At 37.6% G+C, this 22,589-nt stretch overlaps 1 protein-coding gene across 6 annotated transcripts in view; it reads left to right on the top strand.

The window, feature by feature from the left end:
• Nucleotides 1-17,332, top strand: part of LOC306858741 (ankyrin repeat and sterile alpha motif domain-containing protein 1B) — a 174,332-nt gene extending 157,000 nt beyond the window's left edge. For 3 of the 6 annotated variants that reach the window (XM_079399426.1, XM_079399428.1, XM_079399430.1), the window contains 9 exons: nt 2,001-2,108; nt 2,626-2,811; nt 4,449-4,574; nt 6,452-6,523; nt 7,641-7,727; nt 8,228-8,365; nt 9,090-9,257; nt 14,615-14,706; nt 15,885-17,332. In XM_079399426.1, the coding sequence (XP_079255552.1) occupies nt 2,001-2,108; nt 2,626-2,811; nt 4,449-4,574; nt 6,452-6,523; nt 7,641-7,727; nt 8,228-8,365; nt 9,090-9,257; nt 14,615-14,706; nt 15,885-15,933 (1,026 nt within the window). In that variant the 3' untranslated portion in view covers nt 15,934-17,332. The remainder of the gene's footprint in view (nt 1-2,000; nt 2,109-2,625; nt 2,812-4,448; nt 4,575-6,451; nt 6,524-7,640; nt 7,728-8,227; nt 8,366-9,089; nt 9,258-14,614; nt 14,707-15,884) is intronic. The other 3 variants (XM_079399427.1, XM_079399429.1, XM_079399431.1) reach the window with 1 other exon arrangement.
• The last annotated feature ends 5,257 nt before the right edge of the window (nt 17,333-22,589 follow it).

Here is a 22,589-nt window from a genome sequence, read left to right on the forward strand (position 1 = left end):
CCTGAGGGAGAGCGGCTGCTGGCTGCTTCAGACTGGCTTGTTTGTGGCATCTCCAGAGGGTTTAAACGGGGTTAATGAGCCTCTGGTGCACACAATCCTAAACCTCCTTAACACAAATCGATTTTAGACATGAGGCGCTTTAAAGAGAAACACAGGGGATCATTAACCCAAAGCAGTCAAATGTGTGGTTCCTGTAAGCAGTACTGTCCATGAAGATGGAAGCATTTTAGCCAGTATGAACATCTGTTTAGCCTACAAACATTTGTTTTTCTTTTCTTGGATTAGGTACTTTTTGTTTCTGGTATTATATTAGATTGGCAAGGTATGGTTTTGGTACTTGGGGAAGTGAAGGTGTTCCCAGTTGGTAACTGTGAAACTAAATATATATTGTTCTTTCACACACCTTCACACAGGAATGAGTTAATGTTCAGTATGTTCGACTGCTTTTTTTTTTATTTTTGTAAGTCTCCAAATCAATCAGGAAAATTTAAAAATTGTCTTTCTTAGGTCTGGAAAAGTTAAGTAAATAAATTTTTAATTCAATTAAAATGCAGAAAATGTTTAATTTATAGTAATAATGACAATAATAGCATCTGCTCTAAAATATTTAATTGGCTAAATAAATTGCCCCCCCCCATGAATCATTAAAAAACACAAATTAGTCTGAATTAATTCAGTCCATTCATTTACCAATATGTAGGTAGATTAGTGTCAAAATTATTGTCGAAAATCTTCCTCCAGTAGTCATAAATTGGGAAGGTCATGGAAGAGTCCTTCTCCTTAATCTGCAGGTCATAATCTCAGCATTGGTTTGTCAGTTCCGGACACTATGTTGTAATTGAAAACCATGATTTGTGCTGAAAGGAAATAGCCTCCCATTGATTTTATTTTCCAGGATAAAATAGTGATGATCATTATAAATGAAGCTAGAAAAGATTGTTGCTATAGGGACAGGAATGATGCGGCCAATGAGAAGCTACCATGTGTGTTGTGACTAAAGCAGCTTTTTAACATGCATTTGATGCCTCTGTGCAACCTGGTTTACAGTAATGGCTCAAATGAGTGACAGAACAGTGTTTATGTATGCTCATTAATTGGGTGGAGTAATTCCCTGTTCGAGGTTGCAGTATTTATACAGTATGTGTGTGTGTGTGTGTGAGAGAGAGAAAGAAATGGGGCAGAATGAAAAAGGAGGAGTCTTATAGATGTTATTGATCTTTTTGTGCTTGTGGTCTCTTTCCGTGTGTGTGTTCTTTAAGTTTCATCAGATTGACCGGGTTTCTTTAGTGACCATCTTTTACTGTTATTACACCCCTGATGAACCTCAGACAGTAAAACAAAAGCTCCTGTGGACAGAAAAAAAACCGAAGTTCCATAGAACAGACACATAAAATATAAAACGGCAGCATGATTTATTTGCACATGATGTCTGTGTGGTTTTAGCACCCGATTCACTGAAGGATTTATGGAAAGGCGGCATATTTGCAGTGAGCTAATTAAAATTATTAAAGTGAAATACGCCAGAGTACATGTTGAAAGTCAGCAAAATTCATTGCAAACCAAATGAGTTAGCATTTTCCAATATAATGATCCCTATATTAATGTTACATTTTTATTAAAATTTAATAAAACATGGATTGACTTTCTTTCCTTCTTGTTCTTCTTCTTCTTATTATTATTATTATTCAGCACAGGAGCAATTAAAATTTTATTAAAATTTATAAAAACATTCATTTATTCATTGTATTTTATTTTAAATCTTTAATTATTATTATCGTTGTTGTTAATTCTTCTACTATTATTATTATGTGCTGGAACAAATTACATTTTATTAAAGCTTTTTATTTGATTTGATTTATTTTGAGAGAAGTTTTTTGCGCTGTAATACTCTGCACAAAAGTGACAAAACTGTTTAGGGAATTTGCCCCAAATTGTAGAGGACTAAACACACAGGAATAAATACACAACACTCACTTTTCTTGTCTCTTTCTATCTTTCAGGTTCTTAAAATTAATTTGATCGGCCACAGGAAAAGAATACTTGCTTCACTTGGAGATCGACTGCACGAAGACCCTCCACAGAAACCACCACGGGCCATCTCCCTAAGGGTGAGTACAAATCCTCCTCTTTCTCCAACAAAATCTCCCCTCACACTATGTCTATGTTTTTACTCTCCTAGCAACAATAAATGTAATGCTCATCCCAAATGTCACCCATAATATATCCTGTGCATGTATGTGCTCACTTTCTGTGCGATTCGGTCTTATCCGATGGCAGTCTTATGCCCTGAGCCGCTCCAGGGATTTAACTTGATCTTCCAGGCTGGATCAGACAGCTGCTCTCAAACTGCAAGGCCTCTTTTCCAGGAGTCCAATCGATACAAAAGCCAGTCCAGAGCATCAGAAATCAGAGTTATCAGGGCCACAGCTTATATTCCTTCTTAATCAAAGGACGAGGGCAGTCTGATGTAGAAACAGTGGGCCATATAACTAATTCAAACACAAAGCAAAAACAGGCACACAGCTAGACCTCCAATAAGAAAATCCCTCGAGAAAGATATCCGTTAGCATTCCCATTCATCTCAAAGGCAGTTGCTCTACTAACCACCCAAAAACTTTTCCGCAGGAGCCCACCGGGAACCACACTCCACCTCAGCTGTCCCCGTCTCTGAGTCAGGCCTACCCCAACGCCGGCTCCCTGGACGTCCAGCACCTCATCATGCAGGCCGACGCCAGACGCAGACGCAATGACAACTACTTTGAGGACGTGCCGCGCTCTAAACTAGAGAGACAGATGGCACAAGTCAGTATGGTGAGTTAGTGCACTTGCGTCAAGTGCACTACTCTCCCCTGTCCTCCTGCTTTGGTGTGATCAACTGTGCTTCATGCACCTTTATGTCCTGATAGCATCTCAATAAATCAGCGTCGAGGCGTGTTAACGTGTGTGCGCGTTAGCGATTGTTAATGTGTTATGGCTGTGATCTCTCATTGTGAGCTTATCAGTGACGTGTGCGCCTTTGTGTTTTGCAGTGATTGTGAATAGAATGAGTTATTGCACAAAACGTAATGACAAAAGGTGACATAAACCCTTACGTCCTCTTCCTCTTTTGCACTGTATCAGTTTTTCCTGCCCTGTGGCTCCATATATCATCACAGAGGGAGAGAGAGAGACAAAGAGAGAAAGAGGGGCGAAAAGGCTTTAGACCGATTACAAAAAGCTGAATTGAACTGCTTAGCAACTGAAAAAAAGAAACAATTTTCACTCAGAAATTGCTAGTAAATTTCACACAAAGAAATAGCAAGTAACAATGAATTAAATATCAAATTTTGAAGTTGAAAAAATTGAAAAACCTTGGAGGAAGAAAGGTAGAAAACTATGGGTACATTTACACAATAACGATATACTGAATGTGCATTGTGTGTGAGTTATTTTATTGGCTTTTGTTATTTTTTAAATCAGTATAATTAAAATTGAGTTAAATTGAAAGTCTTACAAAATTATTTTATAATATTTAATAAAATAATAAATAATTATTAAAACGCATATTTGGTTTTTGCCCAAGTGCGTCCAGAAATTTTGATTGCAGCCCAAAATTTTCATATCGGTGCATATGCAAAGTTTTTCCAAAGTTACGCAATACAGACGTCAGCTTTGTTAAAATTATCCCCTTTTACACAGATTCGCGAAAATTACTAAAAATGCTGTATTATGCATGCCACGCCAGTAAATGACAATGTCACTTTGTAAAGAAACACTACATACCTATAGATTGAATACATAAAATGTACCATTTTCACAAATTCAGATTTTTTGTAGTTGTACACAGAGATGATAATGTTATAGTTTCCAAAAACGTGCATTTTGAAACTCGTTTTCTGAAGTTCGCCTTTTCAGGCCCCTAAAACGCCACTGTCACGTAAATGAACTGCCATAAAGCCCCATTCACACCAAGAACAATAACTATAAAGATAACGATATCAGCGTCCACACCGGCAAACGATATTGTCCGTTTATTCTAAGCGCATTCGTGTCTGAGCTCGTTATTGTAGGATGGATTCTGATTGGCTGTAAATGTTTGTATCGTTTATCAGCCGGAAAAAAAATCTTTCTGAAAGTGATTCCAACTATATCGTTTCTCTGTGCCTTTATCGTTATAGTTGTGGTGTGGACTCTGCTATTCTTTAATACTGAGAACGATTTTTAGAACTAAATCTTCATCGTTATCTTAATTGTTATCGTGCTTGGTGTGAACAGGGCTTTAAAGCATTAAAAGTTTTCCGTTTTAGTTCAAAAAGGTGATGTGTAAACGTACCCTATGATTATCATAGATGTACCTGATTAAGTGATAAAGTATTAAAAAAATAAATAATACCATCAGTTTTTTTATTGCAACCTAAACTCTGGACCTTAATTTAATTATTTTGTTTTTCCTCTACCCTTCTTTTCAGCAAGGGGAATGGTGCGAGCCAATCACGTTACGGCCTCCAAACGAGGCGACGTCATCAACGCCGGTGCAGTACTGGCAGCACCATCCAGAGAAGCTTATATTCCAGTCATGTGACTATGAAGCATATGTAAGTGTGGGTGTTAGAAATGATGAATGTTTCTCAGATTTAAAAAAAAAAACTCAAGGAACCAAAAAAAACACTTTCGATGCGAGCGTACAAAGAATATAGATGTGGATTTGGCCGTAAAAGCTATCTGCGAGTCCTTTAGTTATTCAGTGGTGAATAATGGTGTTTTAACCTTCAATCAATACAGCTTCTTTCAGCTCTCACTGGGCCCGAGCATCTCTAGTATTAGCTTACATAAACCCACTCTGTTTCCTAGCAACAGCCGTGTAAATTTGATTGGCTTATTCTCCTGTGCCAAAAACACTGATGGAGTTTATGAACAGAATCCTTGCGTGCAAGTGTGACTGACCCGCAGAGGCCAAAGGTCAAGAGTTTATTCCCAGCGTTAAGCTGTCAAGGAACGGACAGTTCTGTGGATCAATGCTTATTCTGCTAGAAGTAAAATATGTTGCAAAATCAATTGATATTTCACTTAAACAGTGATGTTCCTGATTCTCATGGGACTCTAAGTCAGTCATGAGACATTTCCCTGACAAGCATGATGAACACCACAATTATTATTCTTTTATTTAAAACTGCTATTCATTTATTAAATGATCAAATACATTAAATCTAAAAATATAATAAAAAATGAAATGAAACATTACAAAATAAAATGGATTAAAATAATTAAAAATATTAAAATAAAATGAAATAAAAATTATTCAAATGATAAATGTAAATATTTAAAACATTAAATGTAATAAATAATTAAGAATTTCAGATACAGAGAAATTGTATGCTTAAATTAAACTACAAAAACAAAAGTAATTGAGGATCTCATATATCTGACTGTCTGGGTTTTACACTCAGTGCTTTACAAAATACTGTCACGTGTCTTGATGGTAAATGCCAGATTGCTTTCATGTGAAACACAGCCCGCTGGCTCTCAAGGTTGTCCTTGTCCGATACCCAGCAGTGCAGCGTAACACTTCACCAGATCATAGCACTAACCAAGCTCTTTCCGACCAATCTCTCCCTACACACGTCATTGTACACGACTGCATTTCCATTCAGTTATTGATTTAGCTGACAGTTGTACTCGCAATGATGGACAATCTGTGCACACCTACCATTGGGAAAGAAACACCTTAAAATCAGAATTTTGTTGCTCCTTTAAAATAAAAGAGACATGTAAATCTCCAGTTCCCCAATCGTGTGTTTAAAAGCAAGGGAAGGTGGTAAAATAAATGACCAGTTACATTTACAATTGTTTCTAGTTTTACGTGCAAATAAGTTAGCCAATTATAAAAGAGCTCGTTTACATGGACAAGCTTGTGTAAAACTAAAGTTAATTTTGTAATAAAAATAAAAAAGATATAAATGTCTATTTTTTAATACTTAATTTTAAATATATAATGAATATACTAATAATATTTGAAATTGTAACAAATTTATATAGTATTAAAATTTCTCATTTATAAATTAATATAGAGTGAGCTTTTAGTTTTTTATTTACTTTATTACTTATAATAATCAATAATTTAATATTTATAATCAAAATAGTAGTAAAGTTGTACAGTATGTAACTTTTTTATATATATTATAAACTAGCTTTTGTGAAAAGCCATACTTTATAAATAAAAATGTGTAGTTTTTAAAAATACATAATATAAAAATATAGAATATAAATTTAACAATAGTAATAATAAATGCATTAAAATAATAAGAAATGTTTATATTAATAATTATTTTTTTTATTTATAATAAAATATTAAAATCGTTCAAAATAATAATAATAGTTACATGATAGTATGTTAAGTCTACTTTTTATCTATTTTTGTTTTAAATAAAAATGAATGTTTCTCACTTTCTGATTGTGTGTGTTTGTTCTGCAGTATCTGGGCTCTATATTGGTGAAGGAGTTGCGCGGTACAGAGTCCACGCATGACGCCTGTGCAAAAATGAGGGTAAGAGTTGTGTCGCCATGGCAACCACTAAACGATCTGTCTAGTCATGCTCCTGCTGCCCTTAGGTCACTATGACACACAGTCATTGAGAAAACAGGAAATTTCTCTGTTCTCAAAAGACTACGTGAGAACACGGTGTACTAGCGATTAACATGCACGCAAGGCGATGTGAAGGGAAATAATATTAAGGCCAATTACGACTCTTCTCATAATCGCAATAAATAACCTACTTCCCACAGCATATGAATGCAGTGACCTTGCTTTACCTCAGAATACATCTTCTCTTAGCTCAACGCCCCCTGGCAGTCCGTTCTCGTGAGATTATTCAACATGGCAGGACAGTTCGGCCGCACTGTTTTTGTATGCATGTAAAACACCATCTGTTTTCCATCTCTCTCAATTCTGATGAGACCGAGAGAGTTTGAGACCTGCCGCCCCTCGCTTCTACACAAACACATTAATACATTCAGAGGGTGTAAATTTAGGTCCGCCGTCTCTCGCTCTTTGTTTTAAGCAGTATATTTTGACAGGTACAGAACAGTAGAGACCCGCCGATGCACAGGAAACCGCTGACAGAGAGAGAGCGAGGGGGGAAATGAGGTCCAGATGAATATATATTCCACTCTGACAACTGATATGACAACTTAGGAAGATATGAAAATTAATTCTGATTCTCTGCAGTTCATCATCATCCTCGGCCGCATGTCATTTATGCCCCTGCAGCCTGAGGTGGTCTTCCAACCTGGTTTGCTGGTTTTGCACTTAACAGATTGTCTCCCATTGGCCTGCCAGCTAAACAGCAGACCGGGAGACCAGCTAAAACCACTTTGTATAAGCATCTTTATTTGTGGTATATGACAACAAGTAACTTTCAAACCCAATAAGGCCACACTTTAAACAGCGCACAATGTTATTTTGACCCTTTTTTGTTTGTCTCATGAGATGGCACAATATCTGGGTTATTGCAGGGGACTGAATGACATTATGTGTAAATAATTTAGTGTGTGTTTGAGTTTGTATTAAGCAGATCTCAGTCAGTGTGTGATGGGGCCTCATGAATGTGAATGTCGGAGTAAGACTGTCTGCTGATCTCTCTTCTTCTCATCCTCTCTGTAAGAAGTCTACAGAACAGATGAAAAAGATCCCCACCATAGTACTGTCTGTCTCCTATAAGGGTGTCAAGTTTATTGATGCCACCAACAAGGTACTCATCTATTTTAAGTTTTAATTTATACTTAGATTGTAATAGTAACTTTCATTTCCCTTAATAAGACTGAAATTAGGGCTGTCAATCAATTAAAATGCAGCTGAATTAAGAAATCACAATAAATTGCATGTCATTAAAGGACATTAGATAATTCTGAAGAAGCACTGAATAGATATTACAAGATGTGCTATTATCTATTAAGTCAATCTATTGTTTTTTCCCCCATTGTATTCAGTTGGCCTGTTATTTTTTTTTTTTTATATATATAAATCACATTATATTGACAGTCTATGTTAGAAATGTATATTTTATTGTATTTGTTATACTTGTTTTTCTGGGGGGGGGGTGGTATCATTTTTGCCATGAAAATAGCCTAAGATACTGACATGGCATTAAATAAAAATATACTACTACTACTAGAAATGTAGAAAAGAACAATATTATTGATGACTAAATGCTGATTTTCTTTCCCTCTTTTTTTCCTGTCTGATGTGTAGAACATTATAGCTGAGCATGAGATCAGGAATATCTCGTGTGCCGCGCAGGACCCCGAAGATCTGTCCACGTTTGCGTACATCACCAAGGACCTGAAATCCAGCCATCATTACTGCCATGTGTTTACAGCTTTTGATGTGGTTAGTAACACATCATCAAGAAATGCACTTATGAACTTCCTGAAGAAGCATAAATGAAAATGAGACAAAAAAGCACAGTTGCAAGTGTTGCAAAAAATGGAATATTACATTTTAAAAATAAAATTATTAAAATATTAATGAAGATATATTTGATTACTACTTTAAGATCAGTATTAGTTTAGTCAATAATATCAAATTAATGTGACCAAATTAATTAAGTCCAAAATAGTCAAAACTATATATATATGTGTGTGTATGTATATATATGTATAGATGTATGTGTGAAATCACTTGGTAGGTCTGACATGTCACATTTTATAGAACCTATGCAAGTCATTTTAAGTACAAACTACACATTTTCTTAAATAGCTTTGGTGGCATTGTATTTATTTAAAATTGTCGGTTAAGTATGCTTGATGTCTTCTGTGTTACCGTCTGTCACAGTAACACCACAGAGCTGTCTCTGCGTCAGCTAGTCACAACACATGAATAATTTATAATATGCTTAAAGCATGTTTTTAATCATTTAAAAATCACTAAGCTCTGAAATTATGGAAGAAAACCAGTAAAATGCTGCCAAATGTAGTAGCACTAAATTGAACTCTTGAAGGCATTTCCGTCATTTTCTCAACTGATTTGTAACAGCGTAGATCCCCCACAAGTGTGACTTGTGAGTTGATTTTTGAAAGAGCGTCTCTGATCATCTCTGTGTGTTTTCATATAGAATCTGGCCTATGAGATTATCCTGACATTGGGCCAGGCGTTTGAGGTGGCGTATCAGTTGGCCCTCCAGGCCAGAAAGAGCGGCCACGGGTCGTCCACTCTGCCAGAGAGCTTCGACAGCAAACCCTCCAAACCTGTCCCTAAACCTCGCGTCAACATACGCAAATCTGTGAGTGACTTTCAGCACTAACACACGCACAAACACACAAAAGCACTGACTTGAGCCTCTAACCTCAGCCTGTCTCACCTCATCCATCTGCACATATGTATACCTACACTGCTGCCTGCACACCTTCAACACTATCTGTGTGTGCTCAAGCTGAGTGATGCATCATGGGAAACAAAGCCTTTGATTTGAGCTGTGAGCAGAATTTAATTTTGATTTAGTGTTTTGATTTAAACCTGATGTTGATCCGCTGTGTGTCAAAAGTTAAACTGTTATTAACAACAAAATCATTGAACTATGCTGATTTCTTATTATTATCAATGTTGAAAAGACTTTAAAGAAACAACCTTTCTCATTTTCATTTAGTTTCACTAGAATAATTAAATTGAAATAAAAAGTACTAAAAACTGTATACCCATATAAAAAAAATTACTAAAACATTAAGTAAAATTAAAATGAAAACAAAAAAATGAACACTAATTCAGAATATTAATAATAGTACCTCAATGATACAATATAAAAATTAACAACACCATGATTGATAAATACTTAAAATTGTTGTGTTGCACATTATAGTTCACAACTTAGAATCTCATAATGTTTGTTAATTTATTAATTGCTGTCATTTAAATTCTTTTAGGCCTAACTGTGTTTTTATTGTTTTAGAGGGCGCTTTTCTTGTCAATGCTGTAATTTGATTAGTATTTCCTCTTATCTGAAGGCCTAAAAATGTGGTATCCGATCTGGCCCTCAACCTAAAATGAGTTTATTAATTAAAAGCAGCACAGATGAACTTGAATTTATAAGCCATTTATTGATTTTGACATTCATGCAATCATCTTTTTAGAGGCGTGCATGCCAATATATTTAAAATCAATATTGAGAAATGTATGTTCGGCAGTATTTGCTTCCCCTCAGCGAAAGTTTGTTTGCACGCACACCAGCACGTCGCAGCCTGTCCTGAGAGACAGAGAGGTGAGTGTTTGATCTGTAAACAGCACACTCCATCTCCTCTCCCTTCAGTGCGTTTAAGGATGAAAGAGATTGATGAGAGCCGTTTGCATGAAGCTCCAGCAAGTCGCTTCCTCCGGGGCATCCTTCCTCTCCATCTGCCCTCGTCCTAGTACCCCTAGAACGGGCACAGTGCCTCGCTTCCCCCCTGCCACCAACAGGGATATTACCACTCTCTGGAAGAGGCCCAGAATCATAAAAATAAAACACACCCTGCCTGTTGGACTTGGATTACGTGCAGGAGAGAAATGACGGATGCCTGGTTGAAAATAAACAGTTGCATTATTGAGTCCAGCTTGCAGAAATGACCCTACTTTGAGACGTTTCACTGTCAGTTTTAAAGGCCACATAAAATGTGCGTCTATGTTGGAGTATATCTCTGTGCAAATACTGGGCCAATTTGGCACTTTAAATGGAACCTTGGTGTAGCAATGAGAGTTGTGGCTGAAATGGGCTTTGTAGGTTCAAATCCGGTTTACAACATTTTCCAATCCTGTAGTCCTGTGGTACTATTGGCATCTCATCTGAAACAAAAAGAGGATCTTCATATTAATTCCTTTTTGTAATCACTTAATATATATGTATATATATATTATTACAATGCGTAGAAAAATGTATCACATCACAGTCATGCACATGACCTTGCATATTGCCCACATCCGGATTATATGCACCCTGAGCTAACAGCTACAGACATCCCAATCCCGTTTAAATCAGTACCGGAAATCACAGACATCCTGTGTTCATAATTATAACTCGAAAGGCTTTCAGAAAACTAATCCCGTCTGAATACTGCTGATGTGACAGTTTATGTAAGAATGGATTTATGAATGATTTACACACATTTGCTCTGCTCATTTTTTGTGAATAAGGCCCATTGTTGGTCTGAGTGTGTGTGTGTGCGCGCGTGCTGTTACCCTGAACACTAACAGCATCCTCTGTGACTGTGTGTGGTGTACTCGGATATTGATTTTTCCCTTGTGTAGGAGAAATTGTTCATTATGTGGAGGTACCTCCTCTCCATATGGACACGATACACTGTGTTGCTCCATTAGAACAGATTCCTTCCCTCTCTTTTTTTCCTCCTGTTCTATTCATTTCCGTGTGTCCACTCCTGCGTTTGAATGCATATGGGTGACTCTTCAATTAAGGACTTTTTACTATTTGAAAAACTAAAATATATATATATTCAAATAAAAAATACGCTGTATATGTATTTTTTTCCGATGTTTCACAGCATTGGGCAAGTTAACTACATGATGCTCAATTTAAAGTGATTATACTAGAGTCAAGCCTTTTGAAGTAGTTACATGACACAGTACTAACAGAAAGTACCACTAAATATATTGAAGCTAGTTAAACAGGCAGTATTTTTAAAAAATATATAACTATCCAATATTATAATTTAGACATTTTTCTGGCTCTGAAAAAAGCTGAATGACTTTTGAGATGAATGAAAATCTCTATTCGGGGGACAGCATTAAACTTGAACAGATAAATACTCTAAATATAACTATATCGACAAAAATAAATCCTTATTACACCTATTTCAACATAAGTACTTAAGTTCACTTGCTGCCTTAACTTTGTAGGTATTTTTACGTTTGTAAGTACATTAAATGGACTTAAAAAATTAAAGTTCACATAAGAGAAAACTGAATGGCAGTTTTTAACCATTTTTAACACCTGGATTACTATCTACTATAGGTAGTTTAGTCTAGAAGTCTGGGTTGGGGGCAGGCCCAAAACAGTGAGATCCTGCCAGTTGTCTTTTAAGTCTATAATTTTAAAGAAAAAATCCTCTAATTAAAGAATTACCTATATACATGCGTGCGTGTTGACCTTCCCTAGCTTTGACCTCTGTGACCTCTTTGTTCCGCCTCTAGGTCATGCCCCCCTCTAGCCGCTGGTCCCTGGGGCATATTTTCACCCCACACAGGCCTCCTCTTCATCCTTCTCCTCTTCCTCCTACCTCACGACTCCATCATCCACACAAAGTTCAATTTCAGGTCTTCTTACATTTCCCTTTCCTTGATTTCTTTTTCCCCCTTTTTATTTTTATTTTTAGGGCGGTTACTTAAAGTTGTGAATATGTATTTATTATTTATTTAATTATTTATTATTTACACTAATGTTAAATTGACAGCCCTAATGTTTTCGTTTGTTTTGTCATTTTTCTTTGTCTTTTTTTATTTTGCGCTTAATTTTGAACTCTCTCCCTGCCAAACACATAATTTTCCGGGTTTCCATGTTTTCACCGTGCTAGGGGGTGCTATAACTCATGTCCTGAATGAGTCCAGAATCTCCCGATCAAAAGCACAGGCGAGGTAGACGCAGAAACTAGTGATCTCATATACAAGCAGATGGATTTGGAAATGAATGCGATCAACAAGATGTAGTCTTTGATTAAAAACTATTTTTTTGCTCAAAATGTTGCTTTTTTTTTTTTTTAATTCCCTACATTCAAGTGCTTGAAGCTAGAATAAAATGGATTTTTGGATCATTTTGATGCATTGCATGTTTAGATATTCATGCATGAAAATATTCTGGGGTCCATGAAATTTTAGTGAAAAGGATGAAAAAAAAAAAATGCTGGTGGTGCCTGGCAACTTTTTTCAAAACTGCTGGTGGGGGAAAGAGGTAAGGAAAAGTCGAGGTTAAATAAAGTTAGAGAACATAATTGTAACTCATTCCTTAGTTTTGGGGGAGGACAGAAATGGCTGTAAAATTGCCCCACATTAAATACATAATTGTCTTTTAGAAAATAATTTTCTGCGGTAATCGACTGTAGGGCTTTTCTCTAACCCAGAATATTCCTTTAACTGATTTCATTTCATTATTTGACTTTCTTTGTTTTGTTCGTTCATCTCCTCTTCATCTGAATCCTTCTTTCCTGTCGTCCTGTGATGGTCTGTCCGTCCTGAACATCAGCTGACTAAACGCGGCTAGAATTATTTTAAGATTGGTTATCCAATACACCAACTCACCATTCCCTGAGCTGTGTTAACAAACCATTAAGCTCCTTTTCAGGTCGATGCCTCATATTAGAGGTTTATTGCGTAAGATTAGCGTCTGTTTCCTTTTTTAAAGCATTTGGATATGAAGAATGAAGTTGGTGTGGGAGTAGTGTGTGTGTGTGTGTGCAGAGCGAGGATTATGTTATTTAATATTCATACAGCTGCATATGGAAAAACCTGATAAAGAACTCAAGACAAGCTAACAGCAGACGTAAACGACTCTGCGTTTGTGAGTGCGTGCGCTCGTTCCGAGCCATCTATAGCTCAGCTTTATGTGGAGCAAGGCTGAGCTGCCGTGGCAACAAGGAACAGTGTTTTGATTGGTTGATAAAGATGTACTAGTCGTAGGGTAGTTTTGACCACAGCAGATCTGCAAGATGGATATTATGTCACTGATACTTAATATAACAGAATTTGATGGTTTAAAAATAAGAATTATGTAATGTGGATTTAATTCACTGTTTTTGTGTTGGTGTGACAGTCCATGTGGTTAACCAATCACCTTACACCTCTCTCTCTCTCTCTCTCTGACTTAAGAGGTGGTCACACTAGACTTAAGCATGCAAATGATTTCATATTCCATATTTGAATTACAAAATATGACGTTCTTCTGTTTTCATAAGTAATATTCAATAATATTTAATTAATAAAACACTTTTAACTTAACATTGTGTTGAACTTGAACTTACAGTAATTGTTTATTAAGATGATAATTTTTACATGTTTTGTATACATAAATTAGTTGAATTATTATAAGTGAACATGAATTAATGAATAAGTGAATAAATAGAAGTAACAGAATGTGATATACTTTAGGGCTTCTGTTGTTCATAAATAATGCAGTTAATACTACTACTAATAATAATTTTGCATATGATTTTATTACTGGTATGTTATTTATTATTATTATTATTAATTTTACAGCATTTATTAATGTTTATGCTCATTTCTACATGTTTTGTATTTTAACTTTTAATTAGTTGTAGCCGATGTATTTTCAATGAACATGAATTAACAAATAAAATAAACATAAACCATCAACCTAAAAAATAGTTGACTGTTGTTTAACTGATGCCAACTAGTTGAACCTTGAATCAAGTGCTACCATGATAATATTCATTTCAATTTGTGGTAATTGAATTACACCCATGATTGATTCTTAGTCAGGAAGTTAAATTGTGACATCCTGTTGTCAAACTTTAGTACAAAAAAAGGCAAATTCTGTGCATACGAACAAAAACGAGCGGAACGCAAGATCTAGCGTGACCGCCTTAAACCCCCTAAATTATTAGCGCATCCTGACTCACTTTCTTTATCCTTTGTGCACCCCAGATGGAGCAGCCCTCAATGGATCAAAAGGGGCATGCCAACGTCCCCTGGATAGTCGAGCCAGGACAGGAAGCCAAAAGAGGAGCCAACACCAAGTATGAGACCACTATTTTCTAATATACACCCAAAATACTGTCCACTCCTGTGTGTGTGCCTTACAGAGAGCGCCCTCTAGAGGCCCCCCACGGAGCCACGGGCCCAGTGACCTGTGACAAGCCCGCGTCTCTCCGCCCGGCCAAGCCCGCCCGTTTACCGTGGCTTCTGCATGATGACGCTGCCGCTGTCTTTTCTCTCCTTCGATCTTTTGCCTTTCTCTCTCTCTCTCTCTCTCTCTATCTCTTGATCTCACTCGCCCCCCACCCCCACCCCCACCTCTCTGGCCGCAGCACGATACGGGAAGGTCCCGCTCAGCCCTCAGTGCCGCCACGCTGCCGATCCTCCTCCAAAACACAAAAAAAAGTGTTGCAAGCGGTTGTTTTTCATTCAGTTTTTCCCCCTCTCCTCTTTTGATTTCTCCTTCCCTCCGTTCCTCGCTATTCTTTCCTCGGCTTCTTTGGGAAGTGCCACTTCAGCCTTTCCCCACCGCCGACCTCGACTGCTTGAATGACAACTTAAAACCGTAATGCTGCTACAAGCCTTATAAACACATGTTGTTTTTAGAGTGGGAATTTGCTTGCTTGCTTGCTTTCTGACTAGACAGCGTAGGGTTAGCAAGGTGGGAGGGAAATGGAGAGATTTTTGCGAGGTGGGGCATCCGAAACGGCTGGCATAGAAGCAGAGATTGGACTTCACACGAAGGATATTTTGCTTGTGTTGTTTCTTTCGTCTCGTAGTGAAGTTTTAATTTTTAGTACCAGCGCTTGTCAGAGAGAAAAAAAAAATAAGTCTGCTGTGATTTAAATTCCCTTATTTAGGGGAGAATGTTTTGTTTTTTCTCAAACAGCACACAGTTTACAAGCTTGTTTTAGTCAGTCAAAGCATAAAACTAAATTGTGGACGGAGAAGTTTGTCAGATAGCATTTAACGAAGGCTTGCTTTACGATGAGACGCTCGCCAAAAATTGTCTCTTGAATCGTGCGTTCCTTACTTTCCGAAAATTTTTTCCGTCGTATTTTCTTTCTTTCCCTTTTTGGTTTTGCCTATGAACGAAAACCTGAGCCAGTCCTGAGACATGCAGTGTAGTTGATGGAAAGCATGCAGTCCATGTGAACTGGAGAAGGGGGGGCTTTTTTTTGATGGACACTTTGGATAAGTGATGTGATTTCATTCACAGGGCAATGGCGGACGCCCATGTCTATTACAGTGGAATTCAGAGAATGTAGCCTGCCCCTAACATGGACCCTCACTCTCACACGCATTGCAAAAACGGACCGCAAATACGGAACCTAAAAGCGTCACCGGAGCCTCTCGTATCGAACGTGTAAGGATTCGCACAAGGACGCGTACAAGGACCGCTGACATGGACCCGTGGCCTTTTAACGAAACACTCGCATGCACTCGCACACACACTGCATAAAAAAACAATAGGAGGAGACTGTGGAATTTGTGGAATTGGAATGTACACTTTTCAAGATTTGAATCATGTTCCGAAGGACGGCGGCCAACACGAGACTTTGTCGCGCGAGAGACGGACTTGGGAAAGACTGTCGCTGCGGCGACTCGGACGGACTACACTGACTTTTCACTGAATATCTAGTCCAAAATACCATGGCATGTCTGGACTGGGATAAAAATGGACATTTACATGAATTGCTGTATTCTTTTTCTTTTCCGTTTTCTTTTTCTTCTTTTCTTTGTTTCTTCTTTTCTTTATTTCATTTGTTTGTGGTTATTGATCTAAAAATATGAATATGCACAATGTGAATGGACTCATTGCACTGGACAACCACGAAATGGACACGTCTCATGCCAAAATCATTACGGAGCGGTTGTTGACATAATTGGCGATGCCATGCAGATTAATATTCATATATTGGCAAGAAATTTTACTGTTTAATAGAGAACTATTACCATTACTGTAATATTTACAATTATTCTAATTATTATTCTTATCGTGCAATTCTCGTCTGATGTCGTCTTAACGTTACAATATTTTTATATGACGCGTCGAGCTCAAATACGCAGCCATCCGAGAAAACAAAAAAATATTATTCTAGTACTACGGAGAGCGTGCGAACGTCCACATGCGTTTCAAATTAAAGTATAAAAACAGATGTCTTATTTTCACTCATTGTCACTGTAGAATTTTGCCACAGTTCTGTAAATAAATATTTTGTTGACTCGTTCATATATGTAATTAAAAAAACATGTATAAAGAATGACAGAAAAAAAATCCAATAAATTGCATTGGTATGCAAGGTACCAAATTTGGCAGGTCAAAGTGCGACACATTAAAACAAAACAATGGTATGAGCAACAGGTGGATTTGTGACATCATTGCTGACTAACATATGTGTAGATAGGCTTGGGCTTCCAGCACACAGATTTTGTAAGTTTGGTCTTTATTTATATTCTTGCAAAGCACATGGAATAAATCCAAATTGTAGAACCATTGTTCCTTCTGTGAGCCGTATTCCTTTCTTTTCTCTCTGTATTTACTGTGGTTTTACGTGTGGAGTTTAACGTACTCTGTATATTGGCAGACTTGTGTCTTAACAGAAGATTCAAGGCAGACCCCACAGTTGTTTTTTTATAAAATTGGTTGGTGTATACAGAAAGCATAACACCTGTCTATATATCTATTTTGTCTATTGTTCTGTTCTATCTACCTGATGTTCTGTCGCTCTGTGTCTATATCTAAAGATTCTTTGTGTTGTTTGTGTATGTACTTATTAGTGGCCTCTGGGGAGCTACAACATATTACGATTCTGTAAAGCCAGAGATCATGTTAAAAGATGTGTTCTGATAAGGACGTGCGTTTCAGGATAATATCCCCCTCAGGTGGCGTGACATACGGTTCACTTCTTGAGCACTCTGTTTCCATGGAGCTCGTTTCTTTCTCTTGATAGGTTGCTTAACACTACTCTGTTACGTTGCAGTTATAGATGGAGGAAAACTACACAGCTAGTGTAAGAAAATGACTCAGAACAACCAGCACCTAACGAACCGGTGCTCTGACATTTTATCCTACCCGTCAATTGTCCTACCAGGGCTTGCTGATTGATGCGCACATCAATATTGCATAATTTTTCTCACGCTGAACAACGATAATTACTGTATTTGCTATTTACAGTATTTTACTGTAAGGGGTAGGTGTATATGTTAAGAAAACAATCTAATTGGTAGAAAAATGTATTTATTGTTGGTTTCTGGCCATAGCTGTATGAGTTCTAGCCACAACCCTGAACAACAAACGATTACTGTATTGGCGTTACTGTAAGGGTAGATTTGGGGTTGGGGTAGGTGTAGACTTTAATAATCCATAATTTGACAGGTAGCATTTTTGGTTGTCGAATTGTACTACCTACTCTTAATGGGAGGTGGCAAAATCTGACAAGGTAGCACAAATCGACAGAACACCGTAACGCTCACGGCACGCTAATTGAAGGACATTCAGGTACTACAACCTAAATCGTAGACTGAAAAGCTGCTTGTTACATTGATGGATTACTTATTTTAAAGTTTTTATATACCTTAAATAAAACAATAGAGAAGTTCGTAAAGCTTTACTATGATATGTACATCCACCAGACATTTATAGCCTCGGGTTGACCTGCGGCGCGTTTTATTTCCCAATCTGTAAAATGTTTACAGCATCTTTCTCGCCGAGCCTTATAAATCGGACAACATTTCAAGGGCGGTTTACATCAGAAAGATACGTTTGTGAGGTGAGACTATCCGACTGACATAACCTTTTATCAAATATCCGTGACTTTCTATTTCATCATGTTCTCACAACAAAGATAGAATGAGAGATAATGAGATAACTGTAGTCTTACGTCCCAGATAGCGCGTATCCCGAAGCCTTTGACTAAATTAAGCATCAGGGGATAACCATTTATGTAATTATCTTACAGATAAATTAATTAACACTTACAGAATGTGCCAAAAAGATTTCTGCCGCGATATCAAAATAAAGGAGGCTTACGATCGTTCAACCAGTTCAGTCATGTTGATATAAAAAGAACAAAGAGAGACGCGGGAGGGCTGAGAATATAAGCGAGAACTGGGCCAGAGCTTTAGGAACACACAAAATCAAGCTGTAGGGAACAAAAACAGCCCTCACCATGCATTTATCATCTCTACCAAAAAGAACAAAGCGTACTTACCTAACAATGTCAGCAAATATTGACGTTTAGGATCGTTTCAGTTTTAAGTTACATCGGCAGCTAATCTGAATACGCAGTGGCGGGAAGCGACCCGCTCGGTGTGGCGGCTACAGTCCTGATCTAACAAGTAGCAGCCTATTTCTTCAACTATTTATGCACTTATTACCATTTTATTCAGTGAACATTTTGCCTTAGTTGTAACAATAACATTGTTTAGTCCTGCGATAAACAACTGTGATTGCTAACCAACATGTTCGATGTTGGGGTTCCCTTTGGAGTTGGCAGTGGGTTTTTAGGATGCCGGTTTTCTGTTTCTGAATGAAATCAGATCTGTATATAATTTTTTTTTTTTTTACATTGAATAGTGAAACTTTTTGTAAAAGGTTTAGGTCACGCATTAGTTTGGGGACTAATTCTCACTATTAACTATGACCGTTGCCTCATTAAATTCCTAATTTGCTGTTTATTAATAGTAAGTTATTAAGTTTAGGTATGGTCATGTAGAAAAATAATTGGCCAGTACGCTAGTAATATGCATGCTAATGAGCAAGTGAGAATTGGTCCCTAAACTAAAGTGTTACCAAAGTTTCTAACTAAAGTTGCTATAGAGATTTTATTTTGTCTGTATTTTGTAACTTGTTTGCGGCTTGAAAATCCCTGTATGTCATTTATTTGCTTATTTTGCTAAGAATTTGATTTTCACATTCACAGTATGACCAAGCATGCGTATTAAGACTGTAAAATTGATTTGCTTGATTTCACGTTGACTTGATCATACAGGTACTGCACAAAGAAGGTAGGTCTGTGTGTAAAAATATGCTAAAGATAATGCAAATGTAAGGTAAGTAATGAGCTACTCATAAAACACTGATACTATGTAGGCCTACTCTAGTTTTGTCGTTTTAATGTATTTCCTTGCCAGAAACACTGTTTATTATGTTGCGACTGTGCTCGAAAAGAAGCTGAAGTTTAGCCGCATCTCTAAATAAACTCTCCTAGGTAACTGAGCACTTGGGCTTCAGCAGAGACTTCAGGATCAAAAGTGCAATATACAAGAGCAGGAATGAGCACCCTTCAATTTGTGTGATATCTGTTGTCACCGTAATAGGAAATTTTAGCAGTGATTGAGATACGAGTGCAACATCTCGGTAGGAATTTGTTTTGAAAGATTTAACGTTTGCTTAAAGGGTTAGTTCACCCAAAAATGACAAATTCTGTCATTAATTATTCACCCTCATGTCGTTACAAGCCCGAAAGAACTTTGTTCATCTTCGGAACAAAAATTGTGATTTTATTTTTTATTAAATCCATGTGGTTTACATGAAGCGGAAGCAAGTGCATGTGTCCTGATACTCTTTCCACAATGGCGGTGCACCGCTGCAGACTGGAAGAGGTGGAGAAGAATTGTTGACTAGTCATTATTTTTGTTTTCTTTGCACACAAAAAAGTGTTCTCGTAGCTTTGTAAAATTGCGGTTGAACCCCTGATGTCATGTGGACTATTTTACCGATGTCCTTGCTACGTTGTTGACCTGGAAACATTGCAGTTGTGTTGCCGTCTATGGAGGGTTTGAGAGATCTTGGATTTAATCAAAAACATCTTAAAATGTGTTCTGAAGGTAAACGAAGGTCTTACGGGTTTGGAACGACATGAGAGCGAGTAATCAATGACAGAATTTTTGGGTGAACTATCCCTTTAAAAATAAAATAATGAAGTGAAATTAGCTTGTAAACGTATGCATTTGGATTTTTGAATACGTTTGAATCCTTTAAGAAACTATTTCCAGATGATGCAAGACCTAAATCTAAACCTCAGACTCTTATTCAAAGCTTGCCATACTAATGTGAAGACAGACGATATAAAGGTTCTTGTAAGGGTATGCAGAGTCAGCCATGTCTGTTTGAAACAAAATCGCAAGTTACTCAGCATTCACTCTTGTTTTACCACAGACTTTTGAAACGTTCTCTTTTTGAGCGCAGACTCTCCGCAGTTTGAGATGTTTTAGTTTCGGCAACCGGTGATTTCCCCAGATGTGAACCACAATTGCAGTTTAGAATTTTGCCATTTAAAAGCAGCCAATGAGATGACAAGTTTAACTTCTAAGCAACTGTTGTAAGAATAAGATACAAATGCCCCACATTTGTACAAATGCCATTTACGAATGTGAAGCATGCAAACACGAGTGATGTCAAACAGCCAAATAATGTAAATTTTCTGCAAAATCAGACCCAATGCTGCAAATTCTTTTTTGAAGTGTAATTTTAACCCCAAAAAAAGTTACATGCTGTAGCTCTAAGTTGTCCCATTAAAAGATAAAACAGACAATAATTTTCATAACCACAGTGTCTGTAGGCAGTGGAAAATGTTGACGTAAGGGTTGTTTTTGTATATTTTGAACCCGATCCCACGGTTCCATTGACCCATTATTACCTTTGAAAACGTTAACGTGCGCCCCCAAAGTTCAGATGCGAAGATAAGTGTTATTATTGCGGGGTCAAACTCATCGAGTACCCCACCACCACTGTCGGAGGTGAGACTAAAGGACATTTTTGGGAGGATGCCCAGCATCCTAAAGCCAGCTGCCATGGCAACACTGGCCACGAGCCTGTTTAGGGCTTCACCTCCCCTGCAGTCAATGATGGGAAAGGCGAAAGAGAAATTACACCTGCCGACGATCCACATTCATCTGTCAACGAGACCAGATGCGTTTCGAGAGGGGGCAAAGTTTTAGCTTAAGAAGCAATGTCACACATCCTCGTTTAGGTTGAACTTTTGTGGCAGACGAGCGTGGTATGACTGCATGCTTAACGGTAAATGTGGTTATATTGGCAAGTTCCCATTTTGTTACACTACATTTGCAAAAAGTACACCCAATCTCAGGAACAGATAGTAATGTTACAAAACGGTATGCAGATGGTTACTATCAGCGTAAGGACAAGCACATTTAGACCAAGTCCTCAAATGTTTATCTGTAAGACCACATTGCACTGTGGCGCACTAGCGGGTCGCTTGCGAGAGTCGTGTTTTCCTGACAATTGGTGGTTAAACAGCCACCTTTTTCCACACACTTGCACAAACAAGTTTGCCTGCCATCAAAAGATTCCAGGTTAGAGACTTTTTTCCCCCAAAATCAGGCCTCGTGTAATGTTCATCTTAGACCAGGGGTGTCCAATCCAGCTCCTGGAGGGCCGCTTTCCCACAGATTTTAGCTCCAAGTGACCTGTTTGGTAGTTATCCTGAAGACAGAGGCTGTCCCCAAAAATAGCCACTCGTTTTGAATAAGCAGTTACTTTGCAACTGTTTGTTCTTGTCCTTGAGAAACTATGCTGCGCATAGTACGAATGTCCGTAGTACAAATGTTGACATACTAAATTTGTCACCTTGACCTGTACCTGTTTGTTGCGTTGCTTTGACGCCATTCGCAACTCATCTCCTGTGGCATCACTGGATAGTAAAATGTCCATTGGACGCACGCTGAAGAATGTTGCTGCATGGAAGTAGTCTTCCGAGTACTTTATTTGCTTCATGTTTTGTAAATACTGTGAATTGGTCTCCTATATAGTAGGGCAGTATGTAATTTTGGGAGCGGCCCTCGATTAGCTGGTTGTGGTGTGCTTAATTAGGTGTGGAGTTAAAGTTGGCTGGAAATCCTCTGGTTTAAGGTGTAGTTACATTTACTGTCACTTTATGAAGTTGCGTGGGTAAATTAG

Source organism: Barbus barbus (assembly GCF_936440315.1).
Source record: "Barbus barbus genome assembly, chromosome: 39".
Classification (NCBI taxonomy): Eukaryota; Metazoa; Chordata; class Actinopteri; order Cypriniformes; family Cyprinidae; genus Barbus; species Barbus barbus.